This window comes from Biomphalaria glabrata, chromosome 16, assembly GCF_947242115.1.
Source record: "Biomphalaria glabrata chromosome 16, xgBioGlab47.1, whole genome shotgun sequence".
Lineage (NCBI taxonomy): Eukaryota > Metazoa > Mollusca > Gastropoda > Planorbidae > Biomphalaria > Biomphalaria glabrata.
Window position 1 is genome coordinate 20,848,280 of NC_074726.1, and position 18,196 is coordinate 20,866,475.

At 32.8% G+C, this 18,196-nt stretch overlaps 1 protein-coding gene across 1 annotated transcript; it reads left to right on the forward strand.

Annotated features, from left to right (window-relative positions):
• Window positions 1-153: 153 nt before the first annotated feature.
• Window positions 154-17,485, forward strand: LOC106054315 (endoplasmic reticulum resident protein 44-like). The gene is made up of 13 exons (XM_013210126.2): window positions 154-312; window positions 4,194-4,266; window positions 5,461-5,500; window positions 6,612-6,681; window positions 9,411-9,456; window positions 9,677-9,861; window positions 10,818-10,933; window positions 11,382-11,439; window positions 11,575-11,688; window positions 12,286-12,397; window positions 13,857-14,004; window positions 14,192-14,318; window positions 17,309-17,485. Exons 1-13 carry the CDS (start codon window positions 271-273, stop codon window positions 17,444-17,446), a joined length of 1,269 nt encoding a protein of 422 aa, XP_013065580.2. The 5' UTR covers window positions 154-270; the 3' UTR covers window positions 17,447-17,485.
• Window positions 17,486-18,196: the final 711 nt, after the last annotated feature.

Genomic DNA, 18,196 nt, shown 5'->3' on the forward strand with positions numbered 1-18,196 from the left:
ACTCTCCTTAATACTCTATTAAATATTGTGATAAATAACAAAATACTTTTTTACATTGTTTATTTAATAAAAAAATATTAATAAGAAATTTTCCTGTTTATATAATAAATGTAGTCTAGTCTGTCTTTGGTCTCGAATAACGGGATTACACGCAAACACTCGCCATGTTTATGTTCTGTCTCATCCGGTGTATCGACTGTTTCGTTTGTAGCAGTTGTGTTCACTTCAACAGGCTAGGATAGTAAGCCGTTTCAACGTAAACATCATAACATGAATAAGCTAAATATTTATTTGATTTTTGCTTTATTTTTGGTAAGGAAAATTCATAGAGTTGCCCATCATTTTTCCATTTCAGAATTCAGATCAAGATGATTATTATTTTTTTTTTGCAATTAAAAGTGCCGAAATAACTTGAAGTTGAACTTCATTTTTTTTTTAAACTTTTTAATTTAAAGTTTTAAAGTATCATTTAACTTTAACTTGGACTTGTCAGTGTCGCTTGGGGACTTGGCTGCAATTTGAAATGTGCAATCTCTATCTAAAAAACTATCTTCCAGATTCACTGAGATTCCAGTCTGACTGTCGACTTTCTTCTTCTTCTAGCCAGCTTTATTGCTGCTGAGTTGTGACAGTGTGAGCTCTTTTGCAGACTGTGCCAAGGAAAAAAAGTGTGCTGTTTTCTTCAGTTGTTCAGCACTGCCGTACAGGGTATTGGTTATGTTGGGCTGTAGTGGAAGTAGGGTCTGTCTAAGGTGGATTAGGGAGGGGCATTCAAAAAGGATATGGTTTACGGTTTCAGTGTAGGCTGGGTGTTTCCTCAAGCTTTTTAAAAATATATAGATCTAGTCCCCGCATTTTAAGGGAGTTTTCGGTCTTGGCAATTTTCTCCAATACTGACATAAAAGGAAACATCTAGCTCTGAAGACTGTAACCGGAATATCCATGGGACAAGGTGGGGTTGGCCAATGGTCCATTCTCCGCCATCCATAGAGCTCTCCAAATGGAACTTTTATGCAGTAGAAAGCTTAAAGTGGACTGTGCCCTGGGTATGCCCTGTGGAATCGTCACATCCTGGATCCAGGCCCCTTCATGATATCACATTCACCAGATCCAGAAAAAAAACTTCATGATGGGTTTATATCTAGTATTAGAGTGTAGTGAGACAAGGACCGCCGACCTCTGTCAAAAAGCACCTACAGGGTGGGAAGGACCACTATTATTCACTTAGTGAAATGCAAGTGGAAAGGCAGTGGGGTTATTTATTTCTCTTGGTCATTTCCAAGCCCTGATACCCACACTGGGGAGTATCGCCACAAAGTGGAGGTTTGGAGTCAGAGTTTTCCTTCTCCTAGATGGGTTGCGTTATTTAGGCTGACCCCCAAAATTCTCGACCTGTATGGCGACATTCATGCACTACGCAAGACAGCAGGGTTTCTGTCCAGGGCTTTTGCAAGAGAGGATTTGAGCCTCTCAAGCCCTCACTCTAATGGAGTTTGATGATGATGATGATGATTTAGGCTGACGTGCCCCATCAACACGAAGCTAAACTGGTTTTGAGGCGCCTGTGTTTCGCCTTTCATCCCTTCTCCTGTCAGTTTGTAAGAACAGGTTCCACCGGATTTTTGGGAAAATCACACCTAAAGGCCAGGAGCTGGATTTGACTGACAGAGGCATTTAGAGATGCAAGCCATGGGAGCATTTCTTGGAAAGTGGGTGCTTATTGCCACTTTCACCCCCAGAATTGACAGTCCTTTGGAACCCGACTGTCGACTTAAGACACTTAGTTAACTTCAGTCTTCAGTGAGCTTACATCCAGGACTACTGTCAACTAGACTCTATTTTCTCTATATTTTTTATTCCTTTGATTTTGATTCAGACACCTAGAAAAAATAGCCTAGATCTCTAGACTAGTAGATGATAGAGATTAGATTCTAGATCCACACATTCAGTTTTCTTGTTCTAGTTAGAATTTAGTCTAGATCTACAATCTAGATCTATAACCCTTTTAAATTTAACACCTTAAACTTAAACACCATCTCTAATTGACTCAAATGAAGCACACCAAACAGCTAGACTAGTACTACTAGTAGATTCTAGATCTAGCTAAACCTTGAACTCAGCCTAAATTCACTCCTATTAGATAATTAGTCCTATTAAATCTATCAAATCTAACAAAATACCCTCATCAAATAAATTTACTAAAGCAGCAATACCAAAGTAAATTAAAACCATAGATTAAATGATAGTCAAGATCTAGATTAGTTATAAACTTCACTAAAGCATTAGCAATAAATCAGTAGACTTAGAAATTTTATTAGAAACAGAAAAACCAGACATAATTACAAGAACTGAAACATATTAGACTTATTTCTAACAGACCTGGATTAGTGGTAGATTATGAAATAATCCCTGGCCTATCTGAACATAATATTATTAAAATACACAGTCAAATAAAATCAATACATATAACCCAAAAGAAAAATCTTTCTCTGGAACAAATGCAACCTAGCACAATTACACCAAGCTGCATTAAATTTACAACAAACATTCTTATTAGAAAAAGACAAACACATGTACCGGAAGCTCAAAATTGGAACCAGTGAAATCTGTCCATGTTGAGTGTCACCAGAGAATGCCAACCACATCCTCCAAAACTGCTCTCTATATCAAGAGGCCTGTATAAGACACTGGCCCCAAAACACCCCAATAGAAAGAAAACTATATGGAGAGCTCCATGATTTGGAAACCACTGCACAGTTCATCTCACATATTGGTCTAGTCATCTGAATGCTCCAACATAACAATGAGAACGAAAAAGAAGAAAGAAAGAACAAGACATTAACCACCCAATTGATGACCTCTGGAATTTCATTAAAAGACATCTTAAAAAGCATTATTGAAAATCAAATTTCAACTACTCATCAAAATAAATAAATGCTGATTTAATAATAAATCTAAGAAACTTTGCAAACAGAAGGAAAACCTACATTCTCAGACCCAGGAGACAAAGACAAATTACCTAAGAGTTTATATATATTCATATAGCGGAAAGAAAATTTGATGCTTTTTTTTGTAAACAAAAATTATTCACTTAATTTTTTTGCATGTTTTCCAATTGCAAATGAAAGAATGAAAAAGGGCAGAATTAGTCAAATGGTACTATTTTATATATATTATATATGAAGCATAAAAATGAAACTTAAAATAATATTTGCATTCTATCCAAGTTACATTCATGTCTATCACCTAGACATAACTTTTATAATTTGCTACTGAGCTGTGAGCTCTTTTGCAGACTGTTATAAAAATCCATTAAATCCATTTGGGGCACCCCTTCAATTATAAAGATTTTAATATCAATGTAAAAACCAAGTCCATTCTTCAGAACAAAATAGTGTAGTTGTATCTATAATATAAAAGTAAACATAAATTAATCTAGATTCTGTCTTAATATTATCTCTTTATATATCATATAAGATAATCTACAAATAATTTTGTGTTAAGTTGATAAATAATTGAAATGAGTTTAGGTTTCTCAAAGTTATTCATACTTATTGCATAATGGCAGCAAGTTTAATACTTTATTACTTTTAATCTGTTTATATTCCTTTAAAAAAATTCAGTTGCAAATTTAATCTTTCAAAGAATATGGTAGATAGAAATATGTAAATATAAAATGTAATACATTGTAAATATTTAAATATTAAGGTTACAGTAGTAAAGAGTGGCAAATCCAGTTGTAATAGATTCCTATCACTGGTAGTATCTATATTTTAGCCCAGTGTCCTTTAAGTTCAAGTCTTGGTTTGACCTTTGTTGATGAAGAGCTCAAATTCCTAAAGTTTTTAAACCAGATCTTTTAAACTTATTCTTTTCAGACAAACACACTGCAACATTTGTTTGCACTAGTTTTAAAGCTAGGTAAATAAGACATTTCGCTATCATTACTGGGTAATTTATTGACATACTCTTGTGGGTTGCTTGGTGACATTCTGTAATGCTGCTGTAAACAGTTTGCTAATGGTTCAAATTTAATGAACTTTTGGCAACTGCAATTTTTTTGCGGAGCAGTGGTTCCAAACTTTTTTTTGTCATAGTTTAAATTTAAATGACCCATGATTTTGGATTGGGAGTCATTGTATCTGATGATTTGTACTCATGATTTATGTATATTATTTTTTGTTTCTAATCAGGTGGAACACATTAGTAATGCAGTTTATGGTGAAGTTATATCATTAAACGACAACAATATTGGTAGTGTTTTAGGTAAGTGGGTAAATAACTTATATATTATGTAATACTGATTTAGAAAGCTAAAGAATTGTTATTAATAATTAATTTTCTTAAACATTTTTAAGCTATAAACTTTAAATTTCATAAGTATTATAATCTTCTACTGATTATAAAGCCATTAATTGGTAACCCCACTAGGAACTTTAATACCTGTAGAAATTGTGTTAGTACTTTCAGTCTGTAACATTTAGATCTTAAATATATATAAAAGCTGCATTAAAAATTTTATTTCAGTATTACTTTCATTGTTTTTGAAATAGGTTCAGTAACCACTTTTGATTTTCCAAATGCATATATATTCGTTTGTTTTTAAAATTAAGTATCCATATAATTTATATTGTAGACAAGGCAGCAGAGGTTTGAATTGAAAGTTTTCATTTTCCTAGGTGGGTAACCAGTCAATGCTTACGAGCCCCTTCTTCTTGGAGCTTACTGGCTGAGGCACCAGTTACTCACCTTCACCCTTTCTCCTTTAAGTGATAACATTAGTTGTGCCAGACCCAATATCTAAACACATTAGTTGTGCCAGACCCAATATCTGAGACACGGTAGTTGTGCCAGACCCAATATCTGAGACACAGTAGTTGTGCCAGACCCAATATCTGAGACACATTAGTTGTATCAGACCCAATATCTGAGACACAGTAGTTGTGCCAGACCCAATATCTGAGACACAGTAGTTGTGCCAGACCCAATATCTGAGACACATTAGTTGTGCCAGACCCAATATCTGAAACACATTAGTTGTGCCAGACAAAATATCTGAGACACATTAGTTGTGCCAGACCCAATATCTGAGACACAGTAGTTGTGCCAGACCCAATATCTGAGACACAGTAGTTGTGCCAGACCCAATATCTGAGACACAGTAGTTGTGCCAGACCCAATATATGAGACACAGTAGTTGTGCCAGACCCAATATCTGAGACATACATGACCAGAAGTTGGACTGGCTGCCTGGGGCTATTTCAGATTCTTGCCATTGGAAGCATTTATTAGGCAGTGGAGTACTTATGTCTTTTACCATTATGGCAATAACGACCTTATGGAAGAATAATATCTTTTTATCATCTTGTTTTTTTTTTTTTTTTTATAATAACTATTTCATTTTGTTTTAGTTTTAAATTCACTGCTTTGCTTTAAAATATTTTTTTTTTAATTTTACAGGTGGCAGTGACATTGCTATAGTAAATTTTTATGCAGATTGGTAAGAAAAGTTAATTTTTTTATCCACTTTCCACAACTCTTTAGATGCACAATTTAAGTTTGTTTTTTCACATGAAATGTTAAATACGGCCAAAGAGTTTCTGCAAACATTTTAAGACCATTTTATAATGTAGAACTGTTCTAGAAAAAAAAACACTTTTTTTTTATGATTACCTTCATCACCTTCACCTATTCCTTAGTCTGTTCAACTGTTGGGGCACTACACATGAGTTGTCAACCGTTTTTCTTCATTTCCCTCTTTTACCTTCAATAGAATCTCTTTCAATTTTTGCTTTTTAGATCTGGAAAATATCTGGAATGAATTTAGAAGTCTTGAACTTTTAATTTTTTTATCACCGATAAGGGCCTATAATATTTGTAGATTGTTTTGTCAGTTTTATACATAAATATATAAATTGGAGAGTAGTACTTGGCTTTGAAAGCCAGATTTAGTTTTGTTATTTAAATGTCTTTCAGAATTTCAATACGAAATCAATTTCTCAATTTAATATATATGTAATTAGCATTTCTTGTGGTTCGTATTCAATAAACTTTTTCTACTAAAACACTAGTCTTTTAATTATACTGGATTTTTAATAGAATTAGACAAATATAGGCAGTTTAACAATGTCTTAATTTTCAGATATTTAATGAAAACATTTTTTTGTATTGACCTTGCCAAATGCTGAACAAAAAAATAATTGTTGCCTTTTTTATACTTTTATGAATTCTTTTCTTTTTTCCTTTTTGAGATAATATAATAAATATAATACATTTCAATTTGATAGTTGACTTTTTTTTTTATCCTTACAGTCTGAATACTGAGTATAAAAAAAGTTTTTTTTTAAGTTAATATTTCTGGAGATAAAAAACAACAACTAGTGTTACCACCCTAGGTATTAGTAAGGATAGCCTATTAACAAAATTGTTTGACAATCTTTTGTGTTTTGAGTTTGAATCCTTATAGAGGCTGTGGTTTGTTATTTGGAAATTTGATTTGCATTTATAGTAAAAATTTAATTTGCATTCTAACAAAAGTTCAGTATCTTGTTATATTTTGATGTTTAAAAAATTTAAACAACTGATCTGTTTGTGTGTTTCTTTAATTACAGGTGTAGATTCAGCCAAATACTGGCCCCTACTTTTGAAGAGGCTGGTAAAAAAGTTAAAGAAGAGCTTCCTGTAAGTTACACTTAGTTTTTGTCAACATCTGTTACACAGAGTGTCTCAGTGATCTTGTCTCAGTTAACACATTCTTAATAGTAGCACAGTTTGCTAGTAATGACTTTTGTCTATGTGTGTTCAAACCAATTATCTCTATTAAACATGTTGAAGGCAGTATAGAATGATAGAAGAATAAATGCCCTGCACAAACTTATTTTGAAATGGAGAAATGTATATAATTTGATTTTGAAAAAAAAAATCATATTTATTTAAAAAAAAAAAGTTTGTCTTTTTAAAACCTACAAGTAGCTATTTTCATCTATTTGACCTTAATATAGACAATGCTCAAATTGAATTTCAATATTCCTGTTAGTCTTTGACACCTTGACAGACAGAGAGATTTAAAACTAGAAATAATGTTTGCAAAATTCCACCCAGAGTGAGCTGATATAAGCTTAGTAAAAAAATTTTTCATGGTCATTTGATCTGGTCCCGTGTTAAACTTCATAGAGGGCGATCTCAATCTTTTTTGTAAATTTTAGTTCTGTCTTATCTTTGTGTTTAGTCTGTCAACAGTGTTCTTGCACCATGTGTGAAAAAAAAAAAGGTCTTCACAGCCACTTTACAAAATCACCAGATGGCAATTAATGTATTGTTAGCAGAGACCTGAACAGTTCAAAAAAAGCTGTTTTGAACCAGCTGTCACCTTAGAATGTATTTCCTATAGCAAATATGCACAGTGCAATCCTACTGAAGAACACTGTATTTTTAGAATAAGAGAACCAAGTGTATGGAAATATGAAACATTATAGTGAAGGATGGTTTAATAGAAATCATTCTATAAGCCTAAAAACTCATAGACTTTTTACATTTGTTAAAAGCATTGACCCATTCAATTACCTAATTAAATTTCTTAATTTGCCTTGCAGACATTGGAAAAGTTAAAAAAAATATATATTTGAAATAATTCATAAAAATCATTTTCTTGTAGTGAGAACTGATTGGAATCCAGAGAATAAATAAATAAAATCATACTTGTGTCCTATTTTTTAAATTGTAATATGTAAATAAGATTCTTATCTCTAAGATGTGTTTGTATCTCATAATGGTTGTTGGTTCTTTTTTCTTCTACCTCATTATCTTTTTATGTTGGAGCATTCAGAAAACCAATATATGAGATGAACTGTGCAGTACTTATCTTTCATTGGAGTGTTTTTCGGGGCACCAGCTTTTTTAAGATCTGGCAATATAAAAAAAAAAGTGGTCAATCAGATAAAGAATAATGGTCAATAAACAGGGATAAATTTCAAACCATTGTTCAATGTGTATAGCCAAGATCTATACTTAGCTTACATAATGATCATTGATTTTTGCTAGTGCCTTAAAGTATTCTGTGCAATATACAGTGTACATTTAACACACAAAAAATCAACAAAAATAAAAAAAATAAATTTGATTTATTTCAATTAACTATTAAATTATTAATTTATGGAATTAAAAAAATTTTTAAAATGATTTTTATAAATTTTAAGTTGAAGAACTGTTCTTTGAATCAAGGAGTAAAATGCTGTAAATTAAGTGTTAAATTTAAACAAATAATTATTTTGTTATGAATAATAAGATTTCTCAATACAGGAGGTCCCATATACTATATAAAACCTCGTTTCAACTTAAGTGGTTTTGCATCCTAAACTTATACCTGTGTGTGGGAACTCATTGGAATATGCAATGATGGGGCTGTGGACAGAGGAAGACAGCGTCACCCCAGTCGCATTGTATGCCATTTTGACTGGTTGCTTTGTCATTCTATCGCTCATGTGTGTTCTGATTTTGTTAACCTTTTTGCCCTTCATTCTGGGTGCCGAGTTTAAGGCAGACTCTTCCGATGGCAGTATTTCATGAAGTTAGAGAGGCCTGCAAGAGATCCTGTACTATCTACCTCAGCTGGCCCCTTCAGACTGACCTGCTCCAGTATTTCATGAAGTTAGAGAAGCCTGCAAGAGAACCTGTACAATCTACCTCAGCTGCCCCCTTCAGACTGACCTGCTCCAGTATTTCATGAAGTTAGAGAAGCCTGCAAGAGAACCTGTACAATCTACCTCAGCTGCCCCCTTCAGACTGACCTGCTCAAGTATTTCATGAAGTTAGAGAAGCCTGCAAGAGATCCTGTACAATCTACCTCAGCTGGCCCCTTCAGACTGACCTGCTCCAGTATTTCATGAAGTTAGAGAAGCCTGCAAGAGATCCTGTACAATCTACCTCAGCTGGCCCCTTCAGACTGACCTGCTCCAGTATTTCATGAAGTTAGAGAAGCCTGCAAGAGATCCTGTACAATCTACCTCAGCTGGCCCCTTCAGACTGACCTGCTCCAGTATTTCATGAAGTTAGAGAAGCCTGCAAGAGAACCTGTACAATCTACCTCAGCTGCCCCCTTCAGACTGACCTGCTCCAGTATTTCATGAAGTTAGAGAAGCCTGCAAGAGAACCTGTACAATCTACCTCAGCTGGCCCCTGGGGGTATTTTGACAAGTTTAGCAAGTCTGTTAGAGCAAGTCACTGTTCTGTGCAGCCCAAGATTTTGTATCTTGCTTAGAAAATGGTCTAAGAGAGCATTCTGACACTTAATAATTTATTTGTAGTTTTTCAGACTACGGAAATTGAATTTTTTGAAAACATACTACATGCTTTATTTATTACGTAGTTGAATATTTTTAGTCACTGATGCTATTTTATATTATTTTGCATAGGTTCCTGGTAAAGTAGTTTTTGCAAAGGTGGACTGTGATAGAGAAAGTAAGTCATTATGTATCAATTAGATCTATCATCTGTTAATAGAATTGCTATAAAATTTGTATTTCTTTAAAAGTGAAGAAATTGTTCAATTTCAATATAAAAACATCTTTTCCTGATAGATACTTATGAGTTTTGTTCTGGGAATCTTGTGGTGTTGGTTGTTTATTAATTAAAAAAAAAAAGATTGTGTATCTAAATCTATACTTTTTGTATCCATTAGCTGGCATCGCTGGACGTTACAGAATCAATAAATACCCTACACTCAAGTTATTTCGTGGGGGAAATATTGTCAAGAAAGAATACAGGGGCCAGAGATCTGTAGAGGCGTTGGTCCAATTTGCCCATGAGCAGGCCAAAGACCCTGTCCATGAAGTCACTAGTTTGGATGCTCTAAATGAAATAGATGTGAGTATCCTGGTGACAGGTTTGTCTTGAACTCAGCTGTTATTGCTCAAAATGTCATTAAAATAGGTTTCTGACAACAACCAAAAATTTCAAAATAAAATTCAAAGCTTTCAAATTCGTTCCTAGTGAGGTTTCATTATTTTTTAAAAATCATTAAACAGAAATAAATAATGTTAGAGAGGTTCTGGCAAGTAGACACACAAATAAAAACACTGCAAAGAACTTGACAACTCAACTTGCAGCTTCTTATAACTCTATTGACTATAAACTCTAGCAGTGCAACAAGTAGCATAAAAGACTGTACAATATCTCGTTGTTACACTTTACTATACTTTGTTGTTGAACCTCAACTTGCAATGAGTCGTATTCTGCTCTACTCAGCTGGTCTGAGTCGTTCTCAACTCTACCGAATCAGAGCCTTACACATCTTACTTCAACTGTATTGACTGTAATGACTTGTCCACTGTAGGCCACTGTATAGATGGGGGATTGAAATTCGGCTTTAACTGCGTAAAAAATAACCCAACTTTTTTAGATAAATTAAAGCAAAGGATTTTGGGGACTGCATATGATGAACCAATAATGTTTGTGTGCTGAGTCTTAACTGTGTCTCTTTTCAAGAAGGAAGTAAAGATATTTTAATTTAAATTTTATCCTTTTTTCTTGTTTTTCACATTGAAAATAAATACAAATTAATGGTTAGATTGTTTTGATTGATAAATGATATTTGCTTGAAGATTTTTTAAAAAGTCAGAATGAAAATGTAGAGTAAATAAACATACTTCTTTTAAACAACATATTTAAAAAATTGAAAAATGATTGGACCAATAAAAATTATCTTATGTTATCTATCTTGAATAGAGGAGAGAAAGAGGCATTGAACATTAACATTACAATTTTAAATGACATTATGTAACATTGATTATTAAAAAAAAAATTATTTGTTTAAATAACAGGGCAAAAAACCTCACATAATTGGCTACTTTGAGAGCAAAACATCAGATAATTACAGGCTCTTTGCTCGTGCTGCTAATATCATGCGAGATGATTGTGAGTTTCTTGCTGCAGTTGGGTATGTTTTTGTTCTAGTATTTTGCCTTACTTCTTTCTTTGCCATTCTAGTCTGTTATGATAATGTAGAGATTTAAATTAATATTAATAAGTCTTTAGCTTTCCTGGCTGAGGCAATCTGTTGCTTGCAGGAAAGGAAAAGAAATTGATTTTGAAATGAGTTTCATACATTTGGGATCTGATTGATACATTTTAAACACAGTAATCTCATCTGAGTTTGCATTTCGATTTTTAAGATGGTTTACATTCTTTAAGCAATAAAATACAGAACCAAAAAAAAGATAGAGAAGACAATATGGAAAGATACCTGTAGCTTACTATATAATAAAATATTAGTTTGTGTTGCTAACTAAAAAGCTTAAAAATGTGATTTTGCACAAAGTGCACACAAGTATTATCATAAACCCTTTAAAGATTGAAGATTATTCTTTCTTACTTTGTTTTCATAGACTTGTGTCTGAAAACGAGAGATCTGGAGGTGATCGAATTGACTATAGGCCGCCAAATGTAGGTTTTAAACAAATTTTATTAGTATTATACAAAGATAAATGTTTGAAATCTATATATTTGTTGGTTTATTGTTTAAAAATTAGTTTAATAAATTTGTTTAAAACTAAAAAGAAGCTATGACATGCTCCTCAGACAAAACAGCAGGATGAAACATACACTGGGGCCTTGAACTTGGACTCCCTCACTCAGTGGGCAACCAATAAATGTACTCCAATTGTACGGGAGATCACTTTTGAGAATGCTGAGGTTTGTTATCAAATTTATCTAACTTAAGTTACATGTAACATTAATATTATAAGTGTTGTCTTTGATAAGCTACAAATACTCAGGGGGTTCTGTAGCTTGATCTATGAGGGCCTAGCTAGCTATGAGATGACATGATCTCCCAGGGAGAAGAAGTTGTGCACCCACCTCCTTTGGAAGTGTAACATCTAAATTCTGTGTAATTATTTTTTCATTCAGTAGTATTTAGCTGGCATTGATTTCCTATTTAATGGATCATCTTCACTTTTGTGTGTTATACACTTTGTAGTAGGTAATGGTGTCATTCATCTGTCTCTTTAAATATCTTTTACTGTTTAGAGACAAGTTTACAGATGTCTAAAATTTCATGTCAATTAATCATGTCTGTTTGAAATACATTTAAGAAAGAGATATGTGTTAGTGATTTACACCTTGAACTTGCTCTGAAGGTGTCTTGAATCAAATATACCAAGTTTGATTAAATAAAATACTAAACTAATTATTTACCATAAAGCAAGTTTGGGTAACTTTAAAAAGCTTAAACATTTTTATTTCTTTTAATCATAGTTTTTCAATAAACTTGTCGGTATGTTTTGACAGGAACTAACTGAGGAAGGTTTGCCATTTGTGATTTTGTTCCATCATCCAGACGATACAGAATCAGTAGATACTTTCAACAGAGTTGTACAAGAGCAACTTCTACATGAGAAAGGTCTGACATTTAGTTATATCAATACATATATATAATGACATTTTATCTTTCCCCATTCAGAAGGTTGGCCAACCTAAGGTTGATGTTGTCTTCTTTACCTGCTTGTTTTCTTTAACATACTGTTTTGATCTTCTCTCCTAATCAGACCATCGGCAAACACTGCTCAACACAGCACATCTATTTCAAGAACTTGCCAACAATAATTCCAAAACAATCTGATACTTTAATGAGTAATAAGTAAATAACAGTCAATACGACACAATTGGCAACACAATAAACTGACTACAAATGTTACTGCTGTGGTAAACTCTACTGTCTATCTCATCCTGGACTCAAGGACTCACTCCACCTGGACTGACTTCATGATCGACTCACAGTCCCTGTCTCCTTGCTGTGTGGAACTGAAATTCCTTACACAATCTGTCTCTGTTTCTCTTGAAGGCATTCGATCACATGACCAATCACTTGAGATTTTTGCTGGTAATGTTCATGCTAGTACTTTTCTATTGTCCATTGACACAGTTGACTGCTAAGCAGCTTGTGAGATTGCTTGTGTTATGTGTGTCAGTTGGTCAAACCCAAAATTCTCAACCTGTATGGTGACATGTATGCACTACGCTAAACAGCAGGGTTTCTGTCCAGGGCTTTTGCTAGGGAGGATTTGAGCCTCTCAAGCCCTCACTCGAATGGAGTTTGATGATGATGATGATGTCAGTTGGTCACACACAAAATTAACTCTATTTCTCTGCCAATATAGTTACAACAATAATTTTGTCTTCGCAAGTCCTGGCAATCTTGTGATCTAGCTTTCTTAACCAAATTTGATTTTTAAATAATTGTCAGATGGTTTGTATGGAGCTATATAGATTAATATTGAAAAAAAATAGGAAAGAATTTAGAACAAGAATTACAACTCCTCGCCACTCTTTCCTCGAGAATTCAATGAAATTAGGGCTCATCATAACATCATATAATGTTTTTTGTTTGTCAAGGTGTCGACTGAAGGGAATAATTAGCACAAGTGTGAAAACAAAAGGGAAGGAAAAACTTCTTTCAGGAGAAAAATAATAAAAATAGATTTCTTTATTATCCTTGAAGAAATTTGTCTTACATTTGTCCACTGTGATTTGGGGATGTTATTATTTTTTTTAATCAGAAAATTAACTAGTTAGTTAAAATAAAATTGACAGGTATGTACCCTATGTACCTTTTTTTCCCCATTCATTGTTCAAATTTGGAATTTGTTTACGAGTGATTTTTTTTTTTCATATTATAAAAGTAAATTGTTTTTTTTTTTCTAAAATATTATGCTAACAACAATGATTTGCTATATATACATACATTTTAATCCAATATGGAAATATCTGTGTTGTAAATGGATACTCAATAAAATATGTGACTTTTTTTGTATTTGGACAGTCCTTGAAAAAAGTTTTTTTTTCCAATTATATTTCAACAGTTAATGTCAACTTTCTTGTGGCTGACGGCCTTAAGTTTGCTCATCCACTTCATCACCTGGGAAAGTCAACTGATGATCTGCCCATATTGGCTATCGATAGCTTTAGGCACATGTATCTATTTCCTCATGATGTCAAGAAAGATTTAGCGTATGTTGAAAAAACTTTATCAATTGTGGAACAATTAGATAATAGAAGTATATAGGTCATGTAATTAAATGTTTGTTGTACAACTTGTATAAATAGTCTTTCATATGATTTATTATTATGCTGTTATTGTTAGGTATTTATCACATAGCCTAGTATAGTAAAATGTTTGTCCTATAACCCTCTGTAGCACTCCAGGCCTTGTAAAACAGTTTATAGAAGACCTCCACTCTGGCAAACTACACAGAGAGTTTCACCATGGTCCTGATCCAACTACTGCATCACCAGTCCCTGAGATTAATGATGAATCAGATGCTGTAAGTCTAATCTGTCGTAATCTTATTTCCTAAACAAATGTATTCCCTTCTCTTATGATTTCAACATCTCATTCAGCTGATAATGTTCCCATCACTATTATCTTTTAAGCAAGCATTTGTCTGTGATTGGAATGTAAGTTTAGAAATACAGTGATGGAAATTTTCTGAAAATTTTTGGAATTCTGAAAATTTCTTCTGATCCGATTTTTTAGCAAAAAAATCCTAAATTTTACCTTTTTTTTTTTTAAAATCCAATTTTATTATTTTTCCATTTTCGGAAGAATGCGAAATAAAATTTTTGATTTGTTTTGAACATGCACACATCCGGTCTTTTGACACAGTTAAAGTTCTATTTTTTTAAACATCTTGTGTTACCGTATTGTCTTATAAATCTAGATCTCTTGTTAGATTAGAGTCACTAAGAGTGGTTTGAATCACTCTAGATAGATATATTCTAGACAAGATATCTAGTTTCTTTAATTTTAATACTTTTTATCTAGATTATTTAGATCTAGAGCGTCTAGACCTCAATGGCTGCTTGCCAGCTTTTGAAAAGTTTGGGAAAGCATAAGAGAATCATTATTCCCGGCCGCTATGCGCTATTAATTTTTGCTCTGTTGATACGATGGCCCCCTAGATTTTTCTAATTTTAACCCTGCCTGCCAACTTCCATAAGTTCAAATGAGATTAGATTTAGACATCTAGATCTATTATAAGATCTAGATTTAATAGACCTACCGGCCATCTATTATATTTTATACTAGACATATTTTACCTGCGACCTGCGGGTCTTTATTTGCGTATCACTGTCGATATAGTCACTGAGAGTGTTTTGTAAACAATTAAACGAAATAATTTTTAGTACGCAATTCATGAATGAATATAGGCCTATCTCAACATGGCTTCGCAGCTTTTGTAAACGAATGTATTTAAAATGCTTTAGAAAACCAAATTTGAATGTTAATTTGATCAAAATATGAAATGAATGGACTATAATTAGTATGTTCATGTGTTAAAGTATAAAACTATCTGTGCGAAGAGAAGTTATATCATCCTAGAGTTGAATTAAAGTTTTAGACCTAGGAATGGAAAGATGTATAACATTACGGTATTGTCTAATGAAAGAATGTTCGTCAGGAAATCTATAGTCACAGATATAAGGAGCTAATTTATGTAAAAAATGGTTTTGAAACACAAATTTGAAGGTTAATTTTATTATATAATGAAATCAATGGACCTTCTTTTGTTATTTCATGTGTCAAAATAAAAAACTATCTGCACAAAGTGTGTTTCTTAAAATTATATCTAGATCTAAATCCTTTCTATCTTTTCTCATGTCAACATTGTAAACAAAGCCGAGATCCATAAATACTAAAGCTTTAATAGAGTCGGACAACTTTATTTTTTTTAGGGTCTTAAGTTTGTTTTAGGGCTACAATACATACACTATGGTCTAAGTTAGTACCCAAGGAACATTTCTGCCAAGTTTTATCAAGATCGGTCAAACGGTTTTGATTTCTATACGGGGACATACATACATCATATGCCTCACATTCTACTTTATATATCAGATATATCTAGATTTTATAGATGTAGGCCTACTTTACATGACTATATAATAGTGAGTTACTGAGTATAAGTCTGATAGAATATAGATCTAATAATAATATATTGGATCTAAGAGTCACTAGAGATATAGATCCAAGTTATTAGATTTAAATAGATCTAGATGATAGATAGATCACGATCTATAGAGAGAACTATATATTAAATTTTTTTCTATATTTAACTAATAACTAATCATTACTAATCATTAGTCTAATAGTCTAATGCTTTAAAAGCCCAGTGTGGTAGAGATCCACTGCTTGTAAACAACTTGTATCAGCATGAAAAAAAGAGTCATATAAGGATTTTATGATTTAGGAAGCCTCAATATGCAGTTTTATTGCTAAGCATTCTCTTCCTCTAAGCATTGCTCTTCATCTGGTTGTTCTTGTTTGTCTTGCTTGAGAACTCAGCAGCTTTCTCTCCATTGCTTTTCAAAGCATTTTTTGGTGGACTTCATGTGCAAAGTTTAATAAACAGTTACTCCTGTACAATATTTAATAATCAGCAAAACAAACAGAAGTGTAGCTCGTACTTTTGAAGTATTCCCAAATCTCAAGCATGTTTTGATTTTCAAACACATTTATTCTTTATAGTTGTTTGAGAGAGAAGTTGTTACAATACCAGTAAAGCAGTTATTTATTTATAGAATGCTCAGACTGCCTGGACCCAGATATAAAGCATCTGCAAAAAGCTTTCTCCTCTCATCTATATGTACAAACAATAGTGGCCACTTCAAAAACGGGAAAAGGAGGGGGGGATACAAAATTTCCTAAAATTTTTAAACAAGTCTGTTCCCATCACTGGAAATAGTAAGTTTCACATGTTAATCTTGAAATAATAAAATTAGGTTTTCTTAAATCAGCACAATGACTAACGGTGTAAACTTTAATGTTAGGCCCTTATTACTGCCAAGTCAGCTCACAAGCTTTTTTTTAAGTCCTGAAGTGAATTTACAGTATTCTCTCAGAGTTGAAACAATATATCTGAACTCTTGACCACCTTATTCTATCACTGTAATTAATGCTTTCATATTATGTAGCCATGGTTTGCCATGTCATAGCCACATGATACTCTAGTCTTAAACTAGAAAATACATTTTTCCTCATCTCAAACATAAACTGCTAGATCTTAATAGAAAACTTGATTTCTTAATTATTATGTTAACAGAAATATTCACATTGGACATAAATAAAATAAGAAAAAGTTTCTTGTTTAATTATGTATTCACGAAATAGTCACATTCTCTACCTAATTATGTTATTACATATTTACAGACGTTTTGTATTGCACATAAAAAGACTATAACAAATTTTTGAAGTTCTATGGGAATAACAAGTTACACAAAGTGTGGTTAGTGTCATTCCTTTTCTTTTTTCTTTCAGCAAAAGAACATTCCAAGAGACACAAGTGATCAGCCTCAACAGCCAATTCAGTCTAAAAACACATCACCTCCAGAATCCACGTTTAAAAAGTTGGCGCCATCTAGAAACAGATACACTATTCTACGAGATGAACTCTAAGCAAAAACTTTTTTTAGTTGTTTTTTTTTTTAAAATAATGTTTCTATAAAGATGTTATTTGTACTGGAACCATTCATTATTTTTATTGATTTTACTAGTACTAATGAGTGCCCAAAGGGTGTGGAGACAAAAAGTATAAAAAACAATGAGGGAAAGTATGAAAGATAATTGTTTTTAGGATGTTGTACTAGTTGGTGTGTGTGTACATGACAAGGGTTGTCAGTCAGGTACTGACTTGTGATAGACAGCTGCTGAGCCTGATGTTGCCTCAGCCAGTTGTCAGAATCATTTTGAGTTTAACTTATTGGATGACAGGACATCATTATTTTATTGTATTGATTTGTTTATCTAGTGCTGTCTTATTGGTTTCTCTCTTTTAGTTCAGGAAACAATGCTTGCATTTGAAAGCGCAAGTCAAGCCATGTTACAACTGATTTTATATTAACAAAGATCCCTATATTGGTCTTACGTGAGACAAATATTAAAGAGAATCAAATATGTATCCTCTATTATGTGAAAAAAGTAAAGAAAATTAAATTGGTATTTTGAGAATAAAATGTTCATGATATGGGAATGATACAATATCATGTTAGTACATCAAGACTCATTCCTAGGATACCACCTGTCTTCTTTTACTTTCTAGTTACAACTGCAAAATGTATTAAAGTTTAATGGTGTTGTTCAAATGAATGTAACATAAAATATATAATGGACCTCATTCGCCAATCATAAACTAAATTTTACTGCAAA

What these genes read in the sequence shown, in the direction of transcription:
- LOC106054315 (XM_013210126.2), top strand. Translation starts at nt 271, where the DNA reads ATGAATAAGCTAAATATTTATTTGATTTTTGCTTTATTTTTG. An exon ending in GTAAATTTTTATGCAGATTG is followed by an intron (nt 5,501 to 6,611) that starts GTAAGAAAAGTT and finishes CTTTAATTACAG; the next exon opens with GTGTAGATTCAGCCAAATAC. An exon ending in GATGTCAAGAAAGATTTAGC is followed by an intron (nt 14,005 to 14,191) that starts GTATGTTGAAAA and finishes AACCCTCTGTAG; the next exon opens with CACTCCAGGCCTTGTAAAAC.